Genomic DNA, 27,901 nt, shown 5'->3' on the forward strand with positions numbered 1-27,901 from the left:
TATACCCAATACTGTAGCGGAGCGAGTCAATTAAAAGTTATTAAGTTTTTCTGTCCAAAAATTCTTAATAGCAATCCGGAGTCTGGAAGTCAACTTCCAGTGCTTATGCTCTCAGGGGACGAAATCGATGATAAGGACATCATCATCATTAACAATTATCAAAAAAATATGTAATTAATAAATATTTGCTGTAAAATTGTGTAACATACAATAACAATGAAACGTTTTCTTAATAAATACTTTTATCTCATTATATTCTCGCATACAAAATAGCATACATTAAATAAAAATGTTAAATTTTTCTAGAAAATTTTGCTGCATTCCGTAAATAAGACAATTATGTAAATAACAACGTTGCTACTTTAAAGAGAAAGCGAGACGAGAAAATTAAAATACACATTCAAATAGAATTATTATTGTCGTTGTATTTCACTTATATTCGTTTGGTTGTTGATCAAACTCTAAATACTTGTATACAAATACTACTATTGATTTTAATGATTACTACAATCTATACTAGCTATCCATCCCGAGTTTGTTCGCGTACAATTCATGCAAAGCTCACTAAGCACCTCCTCTTAAATTTGAAATTTCCAACAACTCTTTCGTAATGGATGCTTAGGTTATAAAGTTCAAAATTTCAGCTTTCCACTCAATAGTTTTGTGCGTTTACAATGTATGAGAACAAAGTATTTTATGCGTATGAATATGAGTTAGAAGAATATTATTACCTTTGCAGTCTAAAGTAGATGAATACACTCACGAAGAGTGGTGAAATAGCAACAAGAAAATTAAGATAAAGCCCTCATAACTGATGTATCAAATTATAGTATAACAACAAATTTTATACCATGTTAATCATTCTATAAAAATAACAGTTGTACATATATTTAAAATAATACTATAAAAAATTATCATCGACGCTTCTCGTATAAAAATATACTTTTGTTTTCACGGGAACAGTGGGGGGTATGTGGGGCTAGCCGGTGTCCAAGATGCCGAGTGTGCCCCAAACATCGGAATACCCACTAAAAAACCAGCGGTACCCTTTCCGTCTTAACGAGGAGTGAAACGGGATCGCTTGCGCATGCTACCGTGACGCTCTGACGAAATATACTTACCCTAACTCAACATAATATATTTTAAATCATCCGTATAGATTTCTTTGATCACAAAAAAACAAAAACATAATCGGTCATATAATCTTCCCTTTTTTTATTTTTTGAATAAAAGTCGAAAACAGTTGGGAATAAAATATAAAACAATACGATAATATGAGTGCATGAACGCTTTAACACAATATCAGTAATAATAAGCTTTAATTTAATTTTGCTAATATTACATTTCCTGATAAACTACATTTAACCACAACAGAGCATATGCGTTATAACACCAATGGAGGTCGGACAAACACTTCAGTGACACAAATAATACTAATTAGGCAATCACAGCTATAATTAAATGATGAAATCATTTAATTAACATAAGCTCTAAGCTCTATATATATATATATATCCGTGCAAATATATATATATTTTAACATTTATTTTTGCACGGATTACTAATCTGTGTGTCATTTATCGGATAGGATATCTACTTTTTATCATAATTGGTAAAGTGCACAAGAACAACGTTGGCGCGTACGGATTGTGTGTCCACAGCATTACAGTTGAAATTAAGCCAGTAAAAATGTAGTGGAGGTAGTCGAAGAAAACTCGTGCAGTCGACGTTGGCGCGATCTTTGTCAGCTTGTGCTCACGACAGGAAACTACGAGTATGTCAAAACGTATTTTTGCACAACAATTTTAATATAATTTGAATATAATGTAAGAAATGAATAACATATACCGTGTTTTAAGGCATACATCTTTCATAATTATAATTACTTTGTTAAATAATTACCAATACGATGTTTTCCTAATGCCTTACGTTTCTAATTACACAGAGTGCTATTGATGGCTCAGTCGAAACGTACCTGCAAGCTGCATTAATGCGTTATTAACAATTTTGGTTGAGAGCGTTTGTATTATCGAAACGATGAGTAAAGGCATCTTTTTATTGAGTGTTCAGTTTATAGACATTTTTTCCTCAAAAAAGACAATACAGTCACTTACATGTGAAATGTTTACAATTTAAAGAAAATATTATGTAGGTAGTTCGACGTTCTTGTAACATCAATAATTTTGTGAGAGTAACAATGTTATGTATGTTATACAGGGAGACTGGTGTATTACTATCAATATTTAAGGACGTGATATTTGATGATCATATATGAAAAAAAAATATACATATAACCTAAATATTGATAAACTTCTAAGTAAAGTTAACCAACAATTATGTAATTAATTACGCATCGTGTGGACACCCTAGCTGCGCTGTCGGCACAAAACAGGTATGTAGGTAGACACATTTAGTTATCACGCGGTAGTATACCTACGTCCAAACGCCATCACGTGTTAAGAGGGTAGCAGGCTACTTACTTTAATTCTGGCTTCGGATAGGCAAAAATAACATGATATGTCACTCGTTTAAGCAACAAATTTTGTTGACTAGGTAAATGATGTGATCTCGGGAGAAAAATTAATATGAACTGTTTACCTATCTTGGTATTTCCGGCGTATTTAAAAATGGAATCATACTTATTTACAACGATTGTCAATCATGAAACCACCTACTTACCTACATAACTACAGTAACTTGATAATATTGATAGTAATTCACCAGTCGCCCTGTATAATATTAATCTAATTACAAAAGAAAAAAAAGTAGTATCGTTACGAGTATAAACAAAAGAAAATAGTAATTAAAGTGGTAAACAATACGTTGGTAGTAGGTGTGTACATAATTAAAAATTAAAAATAGGTCTTTATAACATGTTCTGCTAATTTAGATTTAAACATATGCATTGACTTACAATTTTTAATTATTGGAGGTAATTTTTTAAAAATCTGCGCACCTTCGAATGTAATCTTTTTTTTTTCCTTAGTTTGTTCGAGTCTACGGTGTTATTACTATTAAACGTAAAATTATAAACGTAATATGAGATCATTATGTGCTCCTGACAGATTTCGGCCAGACAAAGCAATAAGTGCGAAATATAGTGCATAGGTGTTTACAAACAGAAGTGCACTCTTCATTCTTTAACTCTCATAATCCGTTTCGTTTTGAGTACGATAAAATGTTTTTGGGCCTTACGACATTTTCATTTCGCAAAATACCACATGTCTTGTCGTATGTACATAAACATTTGTTTCTTAAATTAGTCGTTACGGCTCTGTAGAGACGAGACAACTATATCAAAATAGTGATGGCACTCTGTATTAAATATATAGTTAAAATAAGAACACCACACCCTCCGGGATAATTTGTAATTTTCGAGTGAAATGTGAAATTTTGTTGGTTTTAGGCACGCTTTATAAATTATTCTCATTTAAACAAATTTATATGTGTATGTTTATATCAAAAAATTTCTGCAGAACTAGACTACTTTAATTTGTTTTTTTTTGTGAAAATATTATTCAGCTGCCCACTGTTAGTTATAAATAATTGAAATTTGAAAAAATTATAAAACTTGAAGTTACATACTACGTAATACCTATAAATATAATATGTATTATAATAAACAAGCAGTATAATATTCGCTATTAATAAATAAAAGAATCACGAACTAAAATCATTAAATTATATGTCTAAATAACACGTGAAAAACTAAGCGCCGCTATAAAATACGCTGCACTTGCTGAATAGGCACAATCAACAACCTCCCGTCAGCCTGGACGGACCTACAGTTGTTAAGTAATACTCGTATTTGCATAAATACTAATCAGGTCAGTGATGTTTTGTTAGTTGATAATTTATAATAAAAATTATGAATAAGGAATATTAATACGAGATAATACGTGTAATATACTCTGTTAGTATATTGGATAAAAACTTACTTGTCTTTTTTTAACTATTTAAAAAAGATAACTTATTACGCTCTTACTTCTGACAACTTACAGACTCTGGGCTGCTACTAAAAATTGTCCACATAAAACCTCGATAAGTTCAAATATTTGCCCAACCCAGGCTTCGAGCCCATCTCTGAAGGATTATAAGCCACTGAACTAACGAGGCAGCTAAACCTAACGTTATATTGGTAAACCTAACCTTATATTGGTATTGAATCGCTTTAAATGCAGCACCACTTTACAGCGTTATGTTAACTTTTCGCCTGATTTAATTATCCTAGCTCAAAACACTACATATAAATTTACACAATTGTTTCAGTGGGGCGTCGTAACTAAACCCGACACAACACGACTTGACACCTACTCTGGGGTGGTAGAGCTTTTATTTATCCATTTTACAGTTTGAAACTTAAGTAAGAAACTAAGTGTTAAGCGAAGGTTCTGTTTATAATCATTTCAAGCGTCACGGTATTCAAACAATAAGGCTTTAAAGATAACTCTTCAACGTTTTATAAATAACTTTTATATTAAAGTAATTGAGTACAATATTTTTGAATTATGAATTTAATATAAATTAATTGATCTACCGCTTCTGAAAATTCACATATTATATGTGTGTGTTTGTAAAGTTCAGTCTGGTTTTTATATGTATTAATGAAAATGAAATAATAATCTTATAAAATTTTAATTTTATTTTTAGGTAAATGTATGGTACATTTACCTAACTAAAAAAACAGTTATGGAGCTTCAAACAAGATTTTTTTACAACTGGAAATATAAGAATTTTCAAGAATTCATATTTCCCATTTTGGAGTATTTGCGAACGAATGCGCTGGCTTACAAATTGTATATATTATATAATTAGTTTTCGCCCGCGACTTCACCGGTGTGTGAGGGAAAATTTAATGATGATATATTGAGAACAATTAAACAAACATGTTTAAGGACTTTTACATTTATAATAATATTATAGTTAGGATTGATAATTATGCAAATAAAACCTGCGACGTACAAATAGGTACTTCTTTTACATAACCAAACAACAGTGGAAGGAGGTAATTTCCTTTCCCGGTTGTAAATCGAAAGGGCTCCGAACAACTCGTGCGAGAATGAAACGTGACTCTACACAAGATTTTCTCTCAGAAAATCTTATGTCCTCAAGCCGTTGGAATTAAAGAATACGTTTCAACAGGATTTATACAAAAGACAAATTGAATCTTTGTAAAGAATTTTCAAGATGTGTTAAGCCGACAATTTATTTAATAAAATTAAAAACAATAACACATTTGTTTTCAATTATACAAAACAGTACCAAATTTATCTCATTCATAATATTTTAACAGACAAGTTCGAGTCACAGATAATAATATTATTTGAAAGAAAATAATTAAAAAAAATCTGTGTTGTTCCAACCTGAACCAAATTTCAGCCATGACAGCAAACAGAAATTTGGGCACTATAATATGTCTTGATAATATAGTGTACAAGTATATACCTAAACCTTCTCCTCAAAAAAAAAAACAGAGGTGCGGAGGCCTTTAGCCCAGCAGTGGGACATTCACAGGCTATTACGGTATATACCTAAACACAGGTATATCTTTGTAGTCTGATAAAACCCATCTCTGCTAGACCGTTATCCAGAAGTCAGAGAGTTCAGATACAAGATCAACGACTTTACGTCTTTTCCGATAAACTATTTTATCAACTTCGTAACTTTAGGCATTTGCAAAGACTTCATTTATAGAAAAACATAATAACGTTAATATGGGTCCAGCACGGGGTTCACACCCAAGACCTTGAAATCTGCTGCTTAATAACATAGGTACTAGTGTAACAAGGCAGTTATTTGTAACTACAAACGACAAGTGTCATAAATAACGATGCCGACTATTCAGTCATAATCACACAGGATATTCGACAATTGCTTCATAACGATCAGTCATGAACTCTCATTTCTATTTCAATGGCTCACACACACTTTGCAAGAGCATAATCATAAAAGTACTGTAGTCGAGTTCCAGGTAGACAAGTGATTTTTAAACAGAAATAAAAATAAATCATTTTATAGAAGGAAGATCACTTGTATTGAGATAAAGACTTTTAAGCTAATATTCTTATAATTAATATCCTTATAAAATAAGGATCTTAATATTTTATAGTGAAAATAATAATAATAGTTCATTCGTTACAGCAATAACCTCAAAAGTATGTACCCAAGTCATTCAATTCAAGTCATAACAAAATGGCCCTAAAAAGTAATATGAGCATTTCTGAAGTTCTTGTTGATACGTATTCAAGCACATGAATACATGAAAACGTCATTGTTCAGTAAAGTGGGTCTTAGAAACCAAGTTAGGTTTAATTCCCAAGTCGGGCCAATAAAAAGTTATTGGGTTTTTCTGTCAGAAAATTCTCAGTAGCAGACCGGAGTCTGGAAGTTGGAAGTGTAAACACTCCCGTGCCTCGGAAAGCACGAAAAGGCGTTGGTCCTGCGCCTGAACTCTTTCCGTTCGTGTTGGATCGCCGTCCTATCGGATTATGAGAGTTAGGGAATAGAGAGTGCACTTGTGTTTGCGCACACACTTGTGCACTATAATATCTCGTGCGTAGTTGGCTAATCGAAATCGGTCTGGAGGACATAGAAAATAATTATTACGAATTTTTGAATGAGCATGCTAATAAATATATATTTGTTTGTAGTCTTTTGAAATCAATAGCTGGTTTAAGCCATATTTTCAACAATAGCTAGTTGTATCGCGAGCACCTAAATGAACAAACTAAACTAACGAACTAAATGCGAATTATTTATTCCGTTTACTAACAATATGTTCAAGACAACTGACGTATCACGTCTGCTCTTTTTATTTCTCTGATTTTTATTACCATTCTAGTATTTTTTAGCAATTGGTTGATAGTAGTGACAGCCTGTAAAGGTCCCACTGCTGGGGAAGGGTAATTACGCCATGCGGATTGGCTATTTTATTTCATTTAACAGAATAACGACATATTCAGGTTTCCTCACGATGTTTGTCTTCACTACCAAAGACGAAATGAATTATGTGGTTGGAACCAATCGGCCTGTCAGGACTTGAAGTGATATTACCGCGCGCATTAAGATGATAAGAGGTATCCTCTATTCCTGGCACATAACTCTTGACACATACCCGCCACGCTAGAAGGAAGTATTGGCGGGTGCGGTTGGGAGTTATTGGAGAAACACTGAAATACGCTCCCAAGTTGAAAGAAAGAAAGAAGCTTTCGATTTAGTTACTCTTCATAACAGTTACCATAGTTGCGCGTATTCTATTACTTACAGTGTGACATTTACGGTCTGCTACATAGAGTACCTTGCTAAACTCCAAAAATTATTTAAAATGAACCCTCTCAGAGATAATAGTGAGAGACCAGATTATAACAAAGGCTTTTTAACCTAGTGTTATGAGCCCTTCATGACCCATTCAACTTAATATAAAACGACCCAAAGGCCTAATTACTGTTTCTTGTCGTTATATAAAATTAAATTGTTGAAATATAACACATCTCATTACTTGTATATGTATGTTTATTATATTTATGATTTTTTTTAAAAGAGATATTATTCATGAACAGTACTTTAAAGTTTTCATGAAGATTTGGAAAAAATAATTATATTTTTGTTTTCCTTTATTATGGCATATAACCTTCAATTTATAAAAAGGTAAGTGTAGGCTTAAGTCCAGTAGTGGTTCATTTACAAGCACCTCATAAGCTAAAAAACAGTAAGTATTTATTTTTTGATGTTTATTTGTCACTGAAACAACAATGGAATAGAATATAAAAACATGCACAATAGCAGGTCTACAACAGTAAGCCATCATAACTGTAAAGTACATCTATAATTGGTAACAACTATAGCCAGATATTATATTTAATCTTTAACTTAATTCCTATTTTACATTTTAATTGCAGAAAATAGGGAATAGTGTACTTAAAAATGTAATTATATTTAATTGATTCACGAAATATAATCACACCTTTGAATACTTACACTTTCTTTTTAAATAAAACATATTTTTATGTCAGAATATTTGGTTTGTAGTTATTCCAGGTTCCTTTTATATGTAAAAAATCACACCAAAGGAATGAAGACGTTGGCAGTTGTTTTATTAACTTATTACCATACTCGGCACGTCGTTCAAACCATTCATCTGAAAGACGCAGAGTTCAGCTCTCCCCCGATTCGATACCACCTTTTAAGTTTTCTAAACTAGTCACGAATTCAAGATGGTTATCCAATAAATTATACCGTCAGAATTTCTTTCTCAGCAACTAAAGCTTTGTTAGTCAACTAAATTGGTAAAAAAAAATACTTTTTAATTTCTATAAAATTTCTGTAAATTGTACTTGTTAGATAATCGTAGGCAGGTTGGTGTGTTTAACTTAGTTTTATGGCATAGCGGAAAATCTCAAAAATATGAAAAACTCAAAATATCTGATCAAAATATTTACGAAAACAATAGTCATAAATAAATTTAAAACGTTGCATGTTGAAATTGTAGCCTAAGCTGATATTCACGTAGCCCTATAATTTTTATTTTTTTATTTCATATAAACAAAGAAATCAACGCCACACTCACGTTATTCGATTAAGGGCCTTGATAAAGTAGAACCATAAAACGCCATACAAAATATATGGCGTCGTATGTAATAAGTTATAGCAAACGCTTTCCTCATGCCTCACAAGCATTTTGATACAATCTCTACGTGACGCGTATTCCTTGACAATCGCTGACACAGATATCGAAATAATCATGAAAGTCACAGAAGTCATCACCATAATGTAAATCATAAGCTAGAAATAAAAACTTTCAAAATGACGGTAAAAGCCGAATTTAGCGAAAGCCAAAGATAATTCCAGTTTGAAATAAAAAATAAAATAAAAATTGAAAGGAGAACATGGAATGATTGAACTGACATACGACAGCATGGTTCGTACAGTCGTTTCTTCTTTGTTCGTCTTAAATTTCTTAATTTTTTTTTAAATCGGTATAGTAGTGATAGAAAAGGCCTTCACATTTGCTATATCTTCGCCCAAGACAAAAGGGTATTAGGTAGGAAGATGGTAGAGCAAGAATATTGAAACGTAATTGAGTGGTAACATTAGTTAATACTTACATTATCAATTATTTGTCAAATTTCCACCATTACGATACCCTTCATCGGCGGTCTCGACACAGACGACACGAACGCAATCACCCAACAAAATTCAGTCGGTAATTTCTATAAATAATCGAACAACCATCGCACAAAAGCCAGCTGCAGGAAACGCTATTTTCAATTAGAGATATTTCACAGAACTGGGTAAAATGATTCAAAAAGTTATGATTTAAAAAACTGGTATATAAAATCAAAATATATGTATTACCTACATATCTATATATAATCGATTTGCTTTGGTCTGGTTATTGGTGTTGCTAAAAAGCAAACACATTGGTCTGGGTGATGTATTATTCCTCAAAATTTAATAAAAACGGTACAATCATGAACATAAATGGTTGCTTTATTAAGATAAATGTAGCCATTCATATCTTTTTACGTGAAAATTTAAATTATGGTAAGAAGCCGGAAAAAAAATTAAAAGAATAATTAATGACATCGAAATATAAATGCATTGTTAAAATTCTTTGCAGTCAACTATTAATAAACGAATCAATATCTAACAGTAATGTGCATTAAAAATTAAAAGGCAAGCATCAAACAGGTCGCAGCTGGAGGCGATCACGCGAGATGTAATGGCCCAATTAGTTTTAACATTGTCCGAAATTGGACCCAAAGTGTTAACGATAAAGTTGCTTACAGTAGTTTTAAACTGTTACTGGACTCTGTTGGTTAATATCGAGGACCTATTAGAAATTTTATGGCCTGTTAGTGTTATTAACAAAACAGATTCAATATTGCATTTATGGAACGATTAAGGGTAGTGCCAAAGATAATATAAACCAAAGAAGCGCGATTAGATATGTGCAATGGTATATTATGGAATTTTCTCTCTGCTCAATACTTAAGATTAATAAAAAAAAATTAAGAACGGCTGTTTATCTTAAGCTATTCATCCTCATGGGTGCTTTTCCTGGTTGATTGATACCAACTTTAAATACATACTCGATTGGTCTTGATTCTTAAATTGGCTCTTGCGATATACGCGGATTAAGATGTAGTGACTATTGTATATCATTCTTATTCTTATAATTATCGATAATGATATCCATAATATCATCTTTGATAAACCAAACAGCTGCGGCTCACAATGGCGCTTTGACCTGTATGCAGAAAAAACTCTGAATGAATTAAAAGCATCGTAATTTTAAGTATTAATACGAAGATGAGAAGCTTTGATGAATATATTTCTTTTCATAAAATATTACAATATTTACGACGTACCTTATTATAATATTTAAAACGAATTTTATAAGAATAAAAAAGTAAAATGTAAGAAGTAATAAAAGCTAAGTAGAAACCAAAAAGATCCTTAAATGTAACGAAGTAGAAAGGCTTTTTGATTGAAGTTAAGTTCAAGAGTTAAGTTTATTTTTGGGTACATTTTTTTTAAATTATTATCTATTTTGTTTTTTATGTTTTGCATTATGAAAATAAGAATAAAATACCACTTTAAATTTATTCATGATGTTCAACGTTCGCGTCCATTCACCAGAAATTATTTTAATTAAAATTGTAAGGCAGACGGACTAATGGATCATCTTATGGTAAGATCACATCCACGCATTAAGATTGGCATTTTAAGAAATGTTAGGACCATCCATACTCCTCTAACTCCAACTAAGATATTACATACATAGGTGAGACTTATAAATAATTGCAATTAACTTGAAATACACGCGGTATACTCCTCAAAAGGGAGAGGAGGCCTTAGCCCAGCAGTGGGACATTAACAGGCTGTTACTGTGTACACGCGGTATATTTCTTCACGAAAACATGATTAAATAAAACTGCATTTTACTCATCTGTCCTAGTACATAAAACATGTTTATATTGAACGAAGGCACGAGTTCAAGTACGAGCAAGCACTTCTGCATTTTTTAATCTCCTTGTCCTGCGTTACGGTTACACAACATAAAAAAATTAAACCGACTTCAAACATAATATAAAATGCACTAAGATACAGTACAATACATCCACAAGCGCCTCTCACGTCTCACCCTCGTATTGTCTATCTCTATCTGTCAATCTTAGCCTTTTCTCATTATCGACTGAAAAAAAACAATAGTTTAGTTTCGCATATAGAGTTCGATGTTTCAATCACGGATGTATTACCTAAGCGCGATTTCCGATTTGGATTTTTCCTTAACTGGCTATTATATAACCTTCTAAGACAGTAAAAAAATAATTAATATAGAATTAATATATGTCTTAGTAATGAAATTTAGTTATGATTGTACTTTGTCTTTTTTTGATTGTTTTACTTCTTAAATTTAAATTTTTTAAATCGTTATACCAACTTTTATCAGTTTTAAATATTTACTAATTAAAATAAAAGGTTTAAGGTATAGATATCTATTTCACATTTATAATGTAAAGATGTGCGCATGTATAAGCTTTATTTTTCTATTTTGCTCATGCTTCGTTGTTGTTTTTAGCTTCTCTTTTTATAGCAAGTAATCGTAATTGTGATTTAAAAAGTATATAGCGTTTGCTTTCAAATGATTTTACCAAATCTGTGGATGTATTATAATTGTATGTATGTTAGAATAACCAGTGTAAAAATCACTGGCAAACCTAATAAATAAATAAAAGATAAGCGTCGAAAATAGAACCTTCAAGTTGTTTATAAAATAGAACCTTAAAGTTGTTTATAAGCCACATTTTGGCAAAAAATCTGCTAAAATGCGTGCTCAACTATTTGCTCAATTAGTCGGATACGGTACTCCCTTTGCCAATATATGTTTATACATATTTAGTAATACAAATTGAGCTCCAAACGTTTTCCTTAACAAGGAGAAAGACCGTTAGCCAGTGGGATAATGATGCTATTGATGTATATCAGGGTACCAATGAAACAGCAAATACAAAACAGATTATAAAAATCTTAGCACAAAACATAACTCTATATGAAATATTTGTATTTAATTAACATTAACTTTCATAAATTGGTAGATAAGAATAACTACTGAGCTTCTTTTAGGTTTTTCTCGATAGAATCTATATTGGTGACAACACCGGTGGAACTTTTATATTTAATCAAATACTACATCATGACAGTTCAAAAGTGCTCTTATAAATCTAAGTTTTATACAAATATTCTTTATTCAAGCAAACTTATAAAAGCACCTTTCGTAAAAAAATAGAACAGTCACCTAAACGTTAGCTTAAATACCTATAATGAAACGACTCATAAAAAATTCCGTTCCCCTGGACCAGTTTCTTAATGCAAACAAATTGTCGGCCATCTTGAATAGAGTAACTGCTTCTAAGTGGGCACGGATTTTTTGATGCGCATGTTTATTTTCCTCAAATAAACTAAATAATAAATTGAGGCAGTCGCGGGACGCCTGGCATGTGTGAAAAATCATCGAGTGAAATTATTAATGATTGTTGAAAGAATTTATAAAATTTTAATAAAATATTTAGTAAGATAAATAAAATATAGATTTTTGTTAATTAAATAAATATATTTTTCTTATTACTATAATAAAATATATCAATGAAGTATATGGTATTCGCACCACGCACACACACGCACAGGGAGTAGGAGCGGCAGAAATAGGGCATGAAGGCGTACCAGTCGGACTTATCGCCGAATCGTGCAATTAAACGTTTTACATCAAAACTACCTCGAATTTTATAACAAATATAAAATGTTTTAAATATATTTTTCTGACATTATACTACAGGTTTTTTTGGGATAATTAGTATGGCAATATTAATATTCCTTTGGTCGTACTAACTTTTGACCTCACTTGTATATGTAACGTTGGCTCATTTTCTTTCTTTACACTGGAGCAAATTAATACAGTTGCTGTGAGGTGATAAAAAAAATGATGAATTTACCAAGATGGGCAGACCGCTGGACTCTATAGTAAATTTACAACGCTAAACTTCGCGATATATTCTAGAAAACAATTTTAAACTAAAAATGAATTAAATTGAAAATTGGTTTTGGTGGTTTCTATCTACTTAACAAGTGATGACATTAGAGACTTGATATTTTCTTAACTGTAGTTACTAAGTAATTCTCAAGGACTTTGTAAACATGTGTTTAGTTAAACAATGATTTCTCTCTTTCTTTCATCATTGATTTAAAATTCGAAAAAAGAAGACAGCATTAATTAACTAATCAAAGCTCCCTAAACAAAGCCTTTGTTATTAACAGGGATGACCGCTGATACATACATATATTTATTTATTTTGTTCGGACACAAATGATTTGGTGATTGGTGTTTATTAATTATCATATATAACAATAAAAAATAAAATATAAAGTCGAATTGAATGAGAAGTAAATTAAAAAAAAGGTTTTTTAAAATGCATTTACGAGTTGCGGTTTGAATTTTTTATCACATCATAATTTTTCCTTATATTTTCCTTTTTCACTTTCATAGACTTGATTTTTTTAATTTTAATTATTTACAGATTATAAATAACGTTTAAAACTTCAACTGTTTACTTAGTTTAGTTCATTCGTAATCTCTTCGAAATGAATTATATTTAATAATAAAACAATAGGATAATAATTCTTACATATTTAACATTAAGGTTCAACTTAGTTTGATTTAGAACAATATGTTACAACTATTATATATTAGACTAGCGAAGTTTTAAGCCGAGGCCTCGCATTTTCCGTGGTTAAAACCCCTATATTATCGCTATGCAAAAAATCACAATGACCTTTCTCATTATATATAGGGATTTTAAACCATTCCACTCATTTACATAAGTGATTTATCCTTGTTTACTGCTGCTAGTATGATATCGTCGTTTTATATATAACACATTCTTAGTCATCCGAATAATTTCTTAAATGTGATATCCTGTGTCGTATATAAGCGTCAGTGTACAATTTTCCTCTCAGTATATATTAGTGTGTGCACGATGAAGATACTGTTTAATGTGTTGCTCCTTGTGGTCACATCTTATTGTCACCACAATCACAATCGAGACCACAGACATGACCACGACAATGATGGTCCAGGTCAGTTCTAATAGTTCAAATTATATTAATGACACTTGTATTCATTTTAGTTCTTTTCTTACAATTTAAAGACGATAATTTATCATTTAATAGTAACAGTAACAGCCTGTTAATGTCCCACTGCTGGGCTAAGGCGTCCTCTCCATTTTAAAAAGGTTCGGAGCTTATTCCACCACGCTGCTCCAATGCGGTTTGGTAGAATATACATGTGGCAGAATTACAATGAAATTAGACACATGCAGGTTTCCTCACGATGATTTCCTTCACCGTCAAGCACGAGATGAATTATAAACACAAATTAAGCACATGAATATTCAGTGGTGCTTGCCCGTCTTTGAACCCACGATCATCGGTTAAGATTCACTAGTTCTAACCAAATTTTATTTAATAGTAATCACCAGTAATTATGTATCGGTATGCAAGCTCGCGTTTCGATGATAGTTTTAATAAGTGCTTCAAAATATTACCTGAAATACTGTGTTGACATAAATGCGTGGAACTTGTTAAAAATAACACGTTTGATGCACCAAGGTCAGTTCAATTCAAGGACAATAGCGTTATCACGTCCTAACAGGTACTATCCTCCTAGCTAGTCGTTTAAAAAGTGTGTATATAAATTACTTGGCAATGCTTATGCTTCAACCGCATAATATATTTCACAAAAATAATAAAAAAATACCTCATTAGTCATTACAATCGCGATCACGCCAAGCAATCTTTCATTCCGTGCCAAGTGCTAATAAATAATTAATTCTTATCTAAGTATTAGTCCAAATTGTTTAGTCATTGCTCCAATTTCTATTTTTTTTTTTGTATTTAAAACTTTAAAGAAAGAGCAGTAGGCATTTAAGTAGTACTAACTAAAATTATAAACGCGAAAGCGAGTTTGTTTGTTACGCATTCAAGTCTTAACAATTCATCCGACCATCATGAAATTTTGCATACACGTTGTGAGGGGTACAGATAAGCATATAGAGTAACGAGCACTTGCTTTCACTTGCCGTTTGAAGAAAGTAGTTTAAAATTAAACTCAAAACTGCTGGGCAATGGCCTCTTCACGCACACATGGCAGAATTTTGTCCGACATGCAGGTTCCTAGGATCTTGTCCTTGAATTATAAGCTTAATTTAAAGTCATCAGAGTTCAGCGTTTTCTGTAAATTGGTTCAAATTTAAAATTTATAAGTTAATTAAATATGAAAAAAAATCGAGTGCTTTAAAAAGGATGAAATATTCTTCTTGAGGTTCTTCCATCTGAAGCAAGCAATTGAAATTAAAATTACATAATTTTTTCAAAAAAATAACGTTCGTTTTACTACTTTGTTTTCGCTAACAATGAGTTCAATATGTTTTATTCTGTATTATAAATTAAAGCAACAATGATACAAACTTTTCTTCAATTATTTAACATTTTTTTGAGTTTAAGAGTATAAGCAGGCAACATTGGAATATTAAAAATGAAAAGAATTGATGAATACTCCAGATTTCCAAACAAAACCCTTTATTCTTTTCTTTTCTTTAAATTATTACAAAGATTCCTATATGAAATATGATGAATCTCTTAGTTTTAAACTTTTAGTGGTTTATTAATAAATTTAAATGGGTGTCAACGCTGTAATCAATTTATAAAACTTATAATTATTAAAATCGGTTATCAATCACTCGAATATGATAATAGAATTGGCAAGCAATCAATACGTGTTGATTGTTGACGTTTATTGACGTAGGCAGTTATTTGATCTACTCACTATAACGACGATAAAAATTAAAAATTTAAATACAATGTCTGGGGGAAATTTACTAAAATTCCTATTTCTATGATAAATGAATTTAACGCCAGTATTTTTAAGTAGAATACATCCCGAACTGCAGTGCTATTCCGTAAGAACTCACTTTGTTACTTACTCGTGAAAAGATTGACGACAGACTTAATAGTGATAATATTTTGGTACGTATATTCTTCAAATGTTATAATTACCGACTGACCGTAACCTGATTGGCGTAAGTCAATATCGCATAACATTTTCTTACATTTCACGACCGTTTTCAGCGGTGAGATTCGAGATTTTCGTACTGAATAGTACTGATAGCTATAGATTTAATTTTATTAATAATGTGAAATGATAATTCTTAAGTTCTTGTAGAACCAACTTCAATCCACGAAACTTTGTTTTTGCTTATGTCTTGCTTTCGTTGCCGTAACACCGATTTGAAAAACAACGAATGTAACTTTTTCAAGTTGCTTTATATTTATTTATATTTTTGTATTGTTCTCTCTTATTTGAGGATTTATTCTTCTATTTATGAAATAATCTATAAAATTGTGATTCAATTTAAAATATTCAATAAACAAAATTGTAAATAAAAAAAATGTGTTCTATAAACATCATAAAAATCCTCTATATCTTTTACATAAATTAAAAAAACATATTTAAATACGGCTATTAAAATTAAAATCTGTGATCAATTATTTTCAAATTTGGAATGCAACACCGTTAACAACGTTACTATATTGACTTCAATAAACAAGAACAAAAAGGGATTACCAATAAAATTCACAAAGCGACAAAGGCCGTGAATTTTTTGAAAAAGGTTAATACTTTGCTACAAATAAGTTGTGTGTAACTAACCATTCCTTTTTGTGAAACATCTATTGCCGCGTCTTGGGGGTAAACCGACTTGTGTGCCTTGACGTCAAACGGTATGTCGCTCTCTAATGTCATCATGCCCCCATTCCGCTGCGGCTCTCTACTCCCTTGTGTGTGTGTGGCGCATGTGTGTAAGAAATATATATTTAATTTAATAAAAATAATAATAATTGGGACTTTTATCACACACGGCCATCTAATCCCAAATTAAGTTTGTACAAAGTTTGTGCTACGAAACCAGACAACTGATATACTACATATACTACTTTTCTTTTGTAAATACATACTTATATGGATAATAACACCCAGACACAGGACAAACAGACATGTTCATGCACTCAAATGTCTGTCCTGGGTGGGAATCGAACCCACAACCTTCGACGTGAAAGACAAGTATCTACCAACCACGCCAACGGGCTCGTCAAATATCTGTTACATATAATAACCAATTAAAAATATATTGACCGCTCCCCCCTGCAATTGCAATCTGAATTGCAGCTACTCGTAGCATTCTTGTTATCATACCGTGTGGTCATGATTTGTCAATCAGTCAGTAAGTTACACCTAAACTAGAAACATAAAATTTATATTTATATTCATTTATTATCATATAAATAAATATATATTAAATAAAGCTTAGCAGTAATGTATCTGTCATCGACGTAAGCGCACGGAACTATATAGCTCCGTAAAAAAAAAATTGTTTTAAAAATATAAGGACTGTGTTTTGAAATCATAAAACGTAGATATGTGTAAATAACAAAGACAGTGTGTGATCTATATAAAAACATTATTGTTTGAATAAGTTTAATACGCAAAAGGGTGAAACGATAATTATATAATATAGGTACTTTTACTGAGGGCAGTGAGTTATTTTACGAGCAAAATAAGTTAAGAAAGTAGTGTATTAATAGAAATAAATGCTTTATAAAACGATTTTAAGAAACACCTAAAGTTCTAGTAATTTATTTTAAAACAAAGAAATACTTTAAAAAATATACAGTGAAGTGAGTAGATACAAAGAGAATAACTTTTTTTGTAGCGGGTGTTTAATAAAATCTCCAGGCGCAGATTATAATATTGTACATACAGTTCGCAATTTTTACTTGAACGATAACCATATCGTTGGCCCAACGGTGTGAACCATACTTCCACGCACGAGCGATACGGGTTCAAACCCAAGTTGTTGGTGACCTATTTCAATTTATTTATTTTTCTGTTAAGAAGTTGCTGTTATAGTCGTTACTAAGTAAGAATGATTCCACAGAAAAAAATAATAACAACAAGAAATAATACTTCTCCAGAATCTTACAATGTGACAAATCGGCAAAAAAGCAAACAGTCTGAAAAGTGGTCGCCTGCATCAGAACAACTTACTAAACAAGACGTTGAACAAATCATTCGTAATGAGTTTCAGGCCTTTAAAAATTTACTATTGGATGATATCACTAACATGTTAAACAAAATGATTCAAGAGAATCTTAAACCTATAAAAGAGCAAATATCTACTATTGAAAACTCGATGACTTTTTTGAGCGAAGAATACGAATCTACTAAAAAAATAATTGCAAGTTACGACGATAAAATTGCGGAAATGGAAAGAGAGAAAAATGCACTAAAAAATGTAACATCTGATTTGCAACAACGAATACATACTATGGAGCAGTATAATCGATCAAATAACATTGAAATACAAATGATTCCTGAGCATAAAAATGAAAATTTAATTAGTGCAGTAATGCAACTGAGTAAAGCAATATCATGTGATCTAAAGGAGTCTGATATACATCACTGTACTAGAGTTGCAAAATTTAACAACAGCGACAAAAGACCCAGATCTGTGATTGTAAAGCTATCCACACCACGAATGAGAGACACGATGCTAGCATGTGTCATTAATTACAATAAATCGCATCCTGACGATAAACTTAACACAAGTCACATAGGTATTGCAGCAGATAAGCAGCCAATATATGTTATGGAACACTTGTCACCGGCTATTAAGTCTTTACATGCAGCAGCTCGAATAAAATCTAAAGAAAAAAAATACAGATTTGTGTGGGTTAGACAGGGCAAGGTATTTATGAGAAAGACAGAACATTCAGAATGTATTTATGTAAAAAATCATACTGTTTTGAATAATATCCAGTAAATTGCTTTGCTCTCTAAACTCATAGATCATTTTAGTGTTTCATGTTATAAAATTCAACGGTCTTAATATATACTACCAGAACGTCCGAGGTCTCCGTACTAAAACTCATGACTTCATCTGCAATTTATCGTGTACTAATTATGATGTTATTATATTAACAGAAACGTGGCTTAATAATAAAATAGAGAACCATGAAGTATTCGACAACCGTTATACAGTATACAGAAGAGATCGTGATAGTTTACTTTTACATGGTAAAAAAGATGGTGGTGGAGTTTTAGTGGCGGTCTCAAATAAACTGAAATCAATGCGACTCAGTTTTTGTGAAAGTCAGTGTGAAGATCTTTGGATAAATATTGAACGAGAAAATTGTTACGATGAGTGTAACTCAATTGCATTATGTGCAGTTTATTTGCCTCCTCCCGTCAGCCGTAATATGCTATCTAATTTTATCAATAATTTTAATAGTAGAATTGCAGAGAATAGACAAAATGTTATGCTCGTGGGTGATTTTAATTTAAGTAATATCAATTGGTTCGCTACTGATGATAATGTTATTTCTAATAGTTCCTTAGGAAATTTGCTAGTTGATTTTGCATCTCTCAATAATTTAGTTCAACATAATAACATTAGTAATAACAATAATAAAATATTAGACTTAATATTCAGTAATCATAATAACATAAAAATTAGTAAGTCTATTTTGCCAATAGTGCCTCCAGATCACCACCATCCTCCCTTAGATATATTAGTTTCTTATTCATCAGGAACTTCTTTAAAAAGTAATGTTATTGGTGATAAGAAGAACTATTTTAAAGCTGACTACGTAAGTATAATTTCAGAATTAAATAATATCAATTGGTTAAGCGAATTTTGTAATTGTAAGTCAATAAACCTAATGATCGATAAATTTTATAAAATTTTGAACAAATTGATCGAAAAATATGTACCAAAAAAGAAACAAAAAGGTAAACAATATCCTCCATGGTTCACTAAGGAAATGATAAATTTATATAAAGAGAAACAAGTTTTTTTAAATAAATACAAAATATATAAAAACCCACTTGATGAAATTTCATTACGTCTTTTGAGCAAACGTTGTGCAGATTTATCGAAAATTTGCTACAATAATTACATTAAGATTGTTGAAGAAAATGTTAGTAGAAATCCTAAATATTTTTGGTCATACCTTAAGGGCAAACAAGATAATAGTACCGCACTCCCAGGCATAATGACTTACAAACAAAAAGTAATGAAATCGGGATCAGAAATTTGTAACGAATTTGCCTTGTATTTTGCTTCTGTTTACACACAATCTCAAAGTTCATATACATTACCATCTTATAGTAATCAATGTAAACATGACTTTGGAGCGTTCACTAATTTTGTAATATCGCGAAGACAGATTTATCAATACTTAAAAAGACTTGATACAACTAAAGGGACAGGTTATGATAATATCCCTCCTATATTTATTTCTAAATGTGCATGGGTACTAAGTTTCCCTTTATATTTATTATACAACGAATCACTTCGCTCAGGTGTTTTTCCCGATAAGTGGAAAATAGCTAGGATCGTATCAGTATATAAGTCCAAGGGTAGTGAGTGCATTGAGAATTATAGACCGATTTCCATACTTTCCACTTTTGCCAAAGTATTTGAAGCAATAGTTTACCCATATCTAGAATGTCATGTAAAGCAAATGAATAATAATAACCAGCATGGCTTTATAAAGGGTCGATCTACAACATCAAATCTTGTTTCGTACAGTGAATTCATTGTGCCAGCTATTGATAACCACAAGCAAGTTGACGCAATTTATACCGATTTAACCAAGGCTTTCGACAAAGTTTCGCACGATATTTTACTCTTAAAACTAAGCAAGTACGGATTCAATGGTAATATGCTTGAGTGGTTCAAATCATATTTATACAATAGACAACAATTTGTTGTCTTAAAAGGTTTTAGCTCGAGTCTATATAAAGCCTGCTCCGGGGTTCCTCAAGGGTCACACTTAGGACCTTGGCTCTTTAATATCTTCATTAATGATATTTGCGATACGGTACATTATAGTAGAGTATTTTTATTTGCGGACGATTTAAAATTAACAAAAGTAATAAACAACTTAGCTGACTCAGAGCTCTTACAGGCGGATATTAATGCTATATATAATTGGTGTAAAAATAATAAAATGGAATTAAACGTCAGTAAATGCAAGCATATAAAATTTACGCGAAAGCTCAATATAATCAAAACAATATATAGCATTGATAACATCAAGTTGGAGGAAGTTTTTGAAATAAGTGATTTGGGTGTCATTTTTGATGACAAGCTTACTTTTGTCCCGCACTTCAATAAAATAATTACGAAAAGTTCCAAAACGTTAGGATTTTTAATTAGAAATGGTAAACACTTCACGAATAACACGAAAAAAATAATCTATAACGCTTACGTGCGTAGTGTACTGGAGTACGGTAGTGTTGTGTGGAATCCTTGTTACAATGTACATCGTCTGCGTATAGAGAGAATACAGAAGCGATTTGTATATCATCTATCCAGAAACAAAAAAACCTCATACAATAAATCTAATAAAAATTACAGCAATCTCTTGAAAGACTTTAATATGGATAGTCTCTCTGTACGCAGACAATTGTTAGATCTCTCTTTCCTATTTAAGATAATTCGTAACGAGATCGACTGTACTTACTTACTTGAAAAGATATACTATCGTATTCCAAGGCGCAATGTTCGTAGTTTTCTGGGCACTTTTGATGTCAGAATATCAAAAACGAAATTAGGATGTAATGCACCAATGCCTAGATCATCACGGTTGTACAATGGTTTTTGTCAAGATCTAGATATTTTTAATGACTCTGCCATGATTTATCGTAAACGGGCGCTAGAATTGTTGAGAGATGCAAATAAATAATAAATAAATAAATAAATAATAAATAATGTTATCTTAATTTTATTTTGTATTAATTAGTATATTTTTAGTAATTTTTTTTGTAACGTAAACTTTGCATGAATTTAATGAATTATTTAATTTTAATTTGTACCTATATCAATTTCAAACTATTTGTGTTATTAATTTTAATTTTATTAAGTGCATGTTTATTTTTTTATGATCTTTAATTTGTACCAATTTGGACTTTTTTTTTTTTTAATCTTTCTACTCATGTTGCTATAATTATGTGTTAATGTATTTTTAAAACAAATATTGTAATTGTTGTGGCTACTTTAAAAAGCTTCACATGTTAGCTATTTTCACTAAATTGTTTTACATTTGTCATTAAAACATGTAGTAGCTACTAGTGGTCCTTAAAATAAATAAAATAAAATAAAAAAAAATAAAGCTTAGCAAATCAAGCAAATAACATCTAAATCAAATCAAAATATTAGACAGCAAACTAATAGGCCTTTGATAAGAATTCATACAAATAAATTAAATAAAATAATTTATCCGTGAGATTACTATGTATGTAATTTGTTTTTGTAACAACGGTGCGATAACTTGACAACTTACTTTACAGATAAAACTTAAAAATAAAAATTAATTTTTATTATTAATAAAGAGTTAATTTAACAGGAACTAACTCTTATATCTCTTATATTTCAAAGAATAAAACGATTTTCTTTAAAACCATCCGGCCTTAAAGAATACTTGTATAACTTCAAAGAATCCGCTAGTGTCGCAAAACTATCGATAGTATCGACAGTATTGTCACGTGACGATAATATCGATTGATTATCGATACCATTGCTTACATTTTAACTATCGATAGAAGATCGATTGTCTATCGATAGTGAACTATCAATGAATCATATATATATTTTTTTTTACCAATAGAAACACCAAAACAACCCATCGCTATATCTCCGTATGGCGAGTTCCATGGCGGCTACAATTTCACACGGCGCGGGCGCAAGTTTGAAACCTATCGTGGCATACGTTATGCACAGCCACCCATTTCAAACTTAAGATTTCAGGTATGAATAATATGAGGTTTTTTTATAAAAAAAATATTAAACAATCATATATGACCGAAGCGCAGTAACGGTAGATTTTAAATCTATATTAGAACAATAAAAACCCTCACGTTAAAAACATATTACGTAAAATAAGTATGTTAGTTTTCCCATCGATGTTTTTTATCGCAACATACTAAAATTAGTATATAACGATAAAAAATACATTATATGCATAACAATTAACTAAAAAATTAATTAATTAAATAGAAAATATACAAAGACATTTCAGTGATAGTCATTAGTGTTGTGTGTCCAACTCCAGTTTTGGATTTGAGACACAATTGACGCGCCTCGTCGCTGTTCAATCCCATCCAATGTCTGACCATACCATAAAGTTAATATTTTTTTATTAATACAAATAGTTGGTTATAGCGAGAGTAGTTGAAGGTATAAAACTTGTTCATATATACGCAGTTTCATACGCTTTACTTCCACAGCCACCAGTACCGATCCTAGAATATAAGAGTCCAGTAGACGCAAGTGAAGATGGGCCCGCATGTCCATTCCGAGCTTTGGCTATCAAAAACATTGATGAGGATTGTCTCACTATCAACGTTTACACTCCGCTTAAGATAGACAGGTATACATATTAATATCAAAACTTGTTATACGCACAATATTTTTTATTATTTTGTAAGTTTTGAAAAAATTTAAACAGTAAAGCTTCAATGTTGAATAAAGTATTCTGATTTTGTTCGCTATGTATTCTCAATGTGATTCTTTTTTTATAATAAATAGATCAGTAGTAACTTTTTGCATTAAAAATATTAATATTAAAATAATTTATATATTTTGTTGACGAATTAACTATTTTAATATAACGTTTCAGAACGGAACCTCTACCAGTGATATTCTTTATACACGCCGGCGGATTCTACTCAATGACTGGACGCAGTGATCTGGCTGGACCACACTACCTTCTTGACCGGGATATTGTACTTGTCACTATCAACTATAGAATCGGCAGCCTTGGTTAATAATTTACTTAAATTTTCAAAACCATTAATTTTCTTATCATCATCATCATTAAAAAAACTATATTATTCCATAAACTTTTATAATTTAGGTTTATGTATAATGTCTTGTAATAAATATAGTATCATCCCCAATCCCACCTGGGTTGGTTCATCAAGTATTTATTCGTATCAAAAAGTTTAATTCTTGTGTGTTTTGAAAAATGAGAAAACAAATATTATGATGACTCACGACGTATACCAATTCCTTACAATTATATTTCGACTTAAAAATTGTAAGACCTCTCATTAACAGGTTTCCTGAGTACTGGTGATGAATTGGCACCAGGTAATAATGGATTTAAGGATCAGGTGGTAGCACTACAGTGGGTGCAGCGCAATATCGCTGCATTTGGTGGAAACCCCAACAAAGTTACTATAGCTGGCTGTAGCGCTGGTTCTATCAGCGTCATGCTGCATATGGTGTCACCGATGTCCAAAGGTAAAATTAGTAGTAAACTACCATCTTCCTGTTATCTTTACAGAAAAAAACTTTGATAGGTTTTTGTTATGTTGAGCTGGGATTTAAAACATCAGAATCACCAGCTTAATAAGGTAGCCAATAGATTCAAGAGTTGGTAACTATTATCGAGTAATGTTCGAAAGGCTACGGGTTCCATCGTAATGAAACGGGCGCGTCGAAATCATATCGCCACGCTGGTCGAATGATATTTTCGGAACATATCGTACATTTTCCGATAAATTAATAATATTGATGAAACCGGAAGTCTATTATAACATAAAAGTAACCTCATAGGCAAATTAATTAATGCCGTACATACATATGAACATATATTGATAATATATTTATTCATTTTTTTTCAAAATTTGTTTTCATTCCTCAAATATGTTTCAGATTTATTCCACAGGGCAATTTCAATGAGTGGTTCACCCCTAAAAGTGAGACCTTTTCCAAACAATTTATATAAGTTAGCAGTAAGGCAAGCGGAGATTGTTGACTGTCCCACATCCAACTCAAAAGCCATCGTCGACTGCTTGAAGAATAAACCTTGGAAAGATATAGGAAACTCCGTTTCGGGTTTTTATGTAATATTTTTTGATCATAATTTAAAAAAGCATAAATTATTATTCTTGCAAATAGTCTTTTTTAGTATTAAAAAGAAAATTTTATTTTTAAAGGAATTTGGATACGACCCTTTAAGCATTTGGTTTCCGGTGGTGGAGGAAGACTTTGGTCAAGAGAGGTTTTTGCCCATTGATCCCGTGACCGCGATTAAAGAAGGCAAAATGAACGCCGTACCGTACATAATTAGTCAGACTCAGGATGAATTCTTCTGGAAAGCTTTTAGTTCGTATTTTTAACTTTCATTTTAAATTTAGTTTTTCTTTTTGTTAATTAATATTTTCATTATGCTATTTTGTTTTCCAACAGCAATAGTGAGGAATGAAACATTATTGAACAAAATGAACTCTGAATGGGAATCAATAGCGCCTATATCATTCTTGTTACCACAAACCAATGCAACCTATACTACGAACAGACTGCGCACGGAATATCTTCATGACAAGCCATTGAAAAATGACAAGGAAAGTGCAAAAAACCTTGGCTTATTATACCAGGACTCCATTGTGAGCTATCCTGTTCACAAGTAAGTGTGAAATGAAATGAATTAGTTAAATAAATCCTTGCCACTCGTAATATTATAAATGCGAAAGTAAGTTTGTTGGTTCGCTTTCATGTCTTAACTAATCAATCGATCATCATGACATTTTGCAAACACGTTGTCAAAGATACAGAAAAGGTTATAGGTTACCTAACACAACCCCCCCCCCATCGATATCAATCACAAGGACACCATATTGAATAAAAATAATATTGAAGCAATCATACTTTTTTAATACTTACTTAAATAACATCATCAGCGCACTAATATATAATATAAAGGAAATAATAAAATTTAAAAAAATAATTGTAAAATAATAAGATAAGCTTATAATAAAAGAAAACTACTAAAATTCTAACTAACTTACTATTAACAGGTTGGTTAACTTGATGAGTCGCCACTCTCCGCAGCCTGTGTGGTACTATGAGTTTGCCTATATTGGCACTAACAGCTATTATCAGGATCTTACGACTGAGAAACCATTGGGTGAGTACACTTTTAATTATATATACCCGCCTAAATCCACCCAGAAAATCTACAAATAAGCATTTTACTTCAATAATTAATTCTGATATTAAAATATCCAGGTGCTGCTCACCACGATGATCTGATTTATCTGTTCCCCCTGAGCCTCCGTTTCCCTGCCATCGGTACAAATGGCTCGGACTCTACTATCGTCGACAGGATGACCGGCATTTGGTACAATTTCGCTAGACACGGGTAAGTTGTATGATTAAAATACAGACCAACAACATCCCAGATTTCAAGGAAGACGATTGGCATACAAAAGTTCAGATTAAAGTCGTAAAAATAAAAAATACCTTCTGTAAAAATAAATGAAGATGAGTTGAAGAGAACAATGTTTTATACGTCCCAAATTATCGCTTACAATTCGCCTACATTTACGGAATTTTCCCGGTTGTTGTCTAAACAAAGAAGCGTAATTATCATATTTCAAACTTTTCAACTAGTTCTCATTTTATTCACATTTTTGTCCGTCCTGTAAAACTGCACTATTGTATATCCGTTTTATTACGAGCTTTCGAAATATTTCAACAGAAATTTTAAGCGTTTACATATTATAAGAGATATTAAACAATGCAAATAAAGTTTTGTTCTTCTGTTATTTCTGTAGGAAGTTTATTTCTCCTTGCATTTTTTCGACTTATAACATTATTGCGATATGTATATGGATATTGACTGTCTTGTTGGTCTGGTGGCTAGATGTGAGGCCACAGATCCCAAGGTCCTGTGTTCTAATCCCAGGACGGACCAATAAAAAGTTATTGGGTTTTCCCGTCCAAATATTCTCAGTAGCTGTCCGAAATCTGATAGTTGGAAGTGTGTGCACTCCCATGCTCCGGAAAGCAAGTTAAGCCGTTGGTTCTGAGCCTGACCTCTTTTCGGTCGTATTGGAATTGCCGTCCCATTGGAATATGAGAGCGACGGAATAGAAAGTACATCTGTGTTTGCGTACACACTTGTGAACTGTAATATGTCCTGAAAAGGTGGCTAGTCTGCATTGGCCGCCATGGCCGAAATCGTACAGGAGGATGTTTATGTTTCGCCATCTTACTTAGTCCAATTCCATTGGCAGAAAATGCGTCGATGGATTTAATCCTTTGCAGACAATAAAGTTAAATAATCAAATAAAAGATTAGTGTAAATCCAATATCATTGCTGTTTCAGTGATCCGAATTATGGAGATCTTCCTGAACTGGACAATTTTAAATGGCCCCGCTTTCTGCCTAACAATCGCCAGTACTTGCGTATTGACACTGAACTAAATGTACAGAAGAATTTGAAAGAGGAGAGGATGAAGATCTGGGAGGAACTGTTTCCAGTGCCTTATTAATTTATATAATGTCTTATTTATATACAAAATATTATATATTCAATACAACGGACGCCGTTTTTAAGTAGTGTGTAATGTAAATATGCTTATCATATGTATATTAAAGTGATCTTTTCCAGGACTTTTTTAATTGCCTCTTTCTATTTAGTTACACTTAATACATATTGCAATACGATAAAACTCAATTTTATTAACTTTTTTTTACTTTTTATTATCAACCAACTACAAATGTACAAACTGCCACAGGATCAGCGAAACAATCCAGAACTGAGAACCAGTAAAAGAAACTCGTCGAGTTTTGGTCAAGTATTATAATTGTTTCCAATTTTCATTTTTAAGAAAAAATAGCAAAAAGGCGATCGCTTCATTTCTAAAGTGTGCTAACTTTCTAATTATATAATAACCCACACAGAGATTTCATAACATATTTTAATTTAGCAA

General features: G+C 31.6%; 1 protein-coding gene across 1 annotated transcript; it reads left to right on the forward strand.

The window, feature by feature from the left end:
* The first annotated feature begins 14,001 nt into the window (after nucleotides 1–14,001).
* Nucleotides 14,002–27,590, forward strand: LOC126771272 (juvenile hormone esterase-like). Its single transcript, XM_050491068.1, has 11 exons — nucleotides 14,002–14,136; nucleotides 22,786–22,925; nucleotides 23,405–23,547; nucleotides 23,797–23,939; nucleotides 24,237–24,422; nucleotides 24,837–25,027; nucleotides 25,121–25,289; nucleotides 25,374–25,590; nucleotides 25,982–26,091; nucleotides 26,193–26,325; nucleotides 27,295–27,590. Exons 1-11 carry the CDS (start codon nucleotides 14,037–14,039, stop codon nucleotides 27,458–27,460), a joined length of 1,698 nt encoding a protein of 565 aa, XP_050347025.1. The 5' UTR covers nucleotides 14,002–14,036; the 3' UTR covers nucleotides 27,461–27,590.
* The last annotated feature ends 311 nt before the right edge of the window (nucleotides 27,591–27,901 follow it).

Source organism: Nymphalis io, chromosome 10, assembly GCF_905147045.1.
Source record: "Nymphalis io chromosome 10, ilAglIoxx1.1, whole genome shotgun sequence".
Lineage (NCBI taxonomy): Eukaryota > Metazoa > Arthropoda > Insecta > Lepidoptera > Nymphalidae > Nymphalis > Nymphalis io.

Coding starts and splice junctions, on each gene's coding strand:
- LOC126771272 (XM_050491068.1), top strand. CDS start 14,037: ATGAAGATACTGTTTAATGTGTTGCTCCTTGTGGTCACATCTTATTGT. Junction 23,940..24,236: donor CTATAGAATCGGCAGCCTTG/GTTAATAATTTA, acceptor TCTCATTAACAG/GTTTCCTGAGTACTGGTGAT. Junction 26,092..26,192: donor TACGACTGAGAAACCATTGG/GTGAGTACACTT, acceptor TAAAATATCCAG/GTGCTGCTCACCACGATGAT.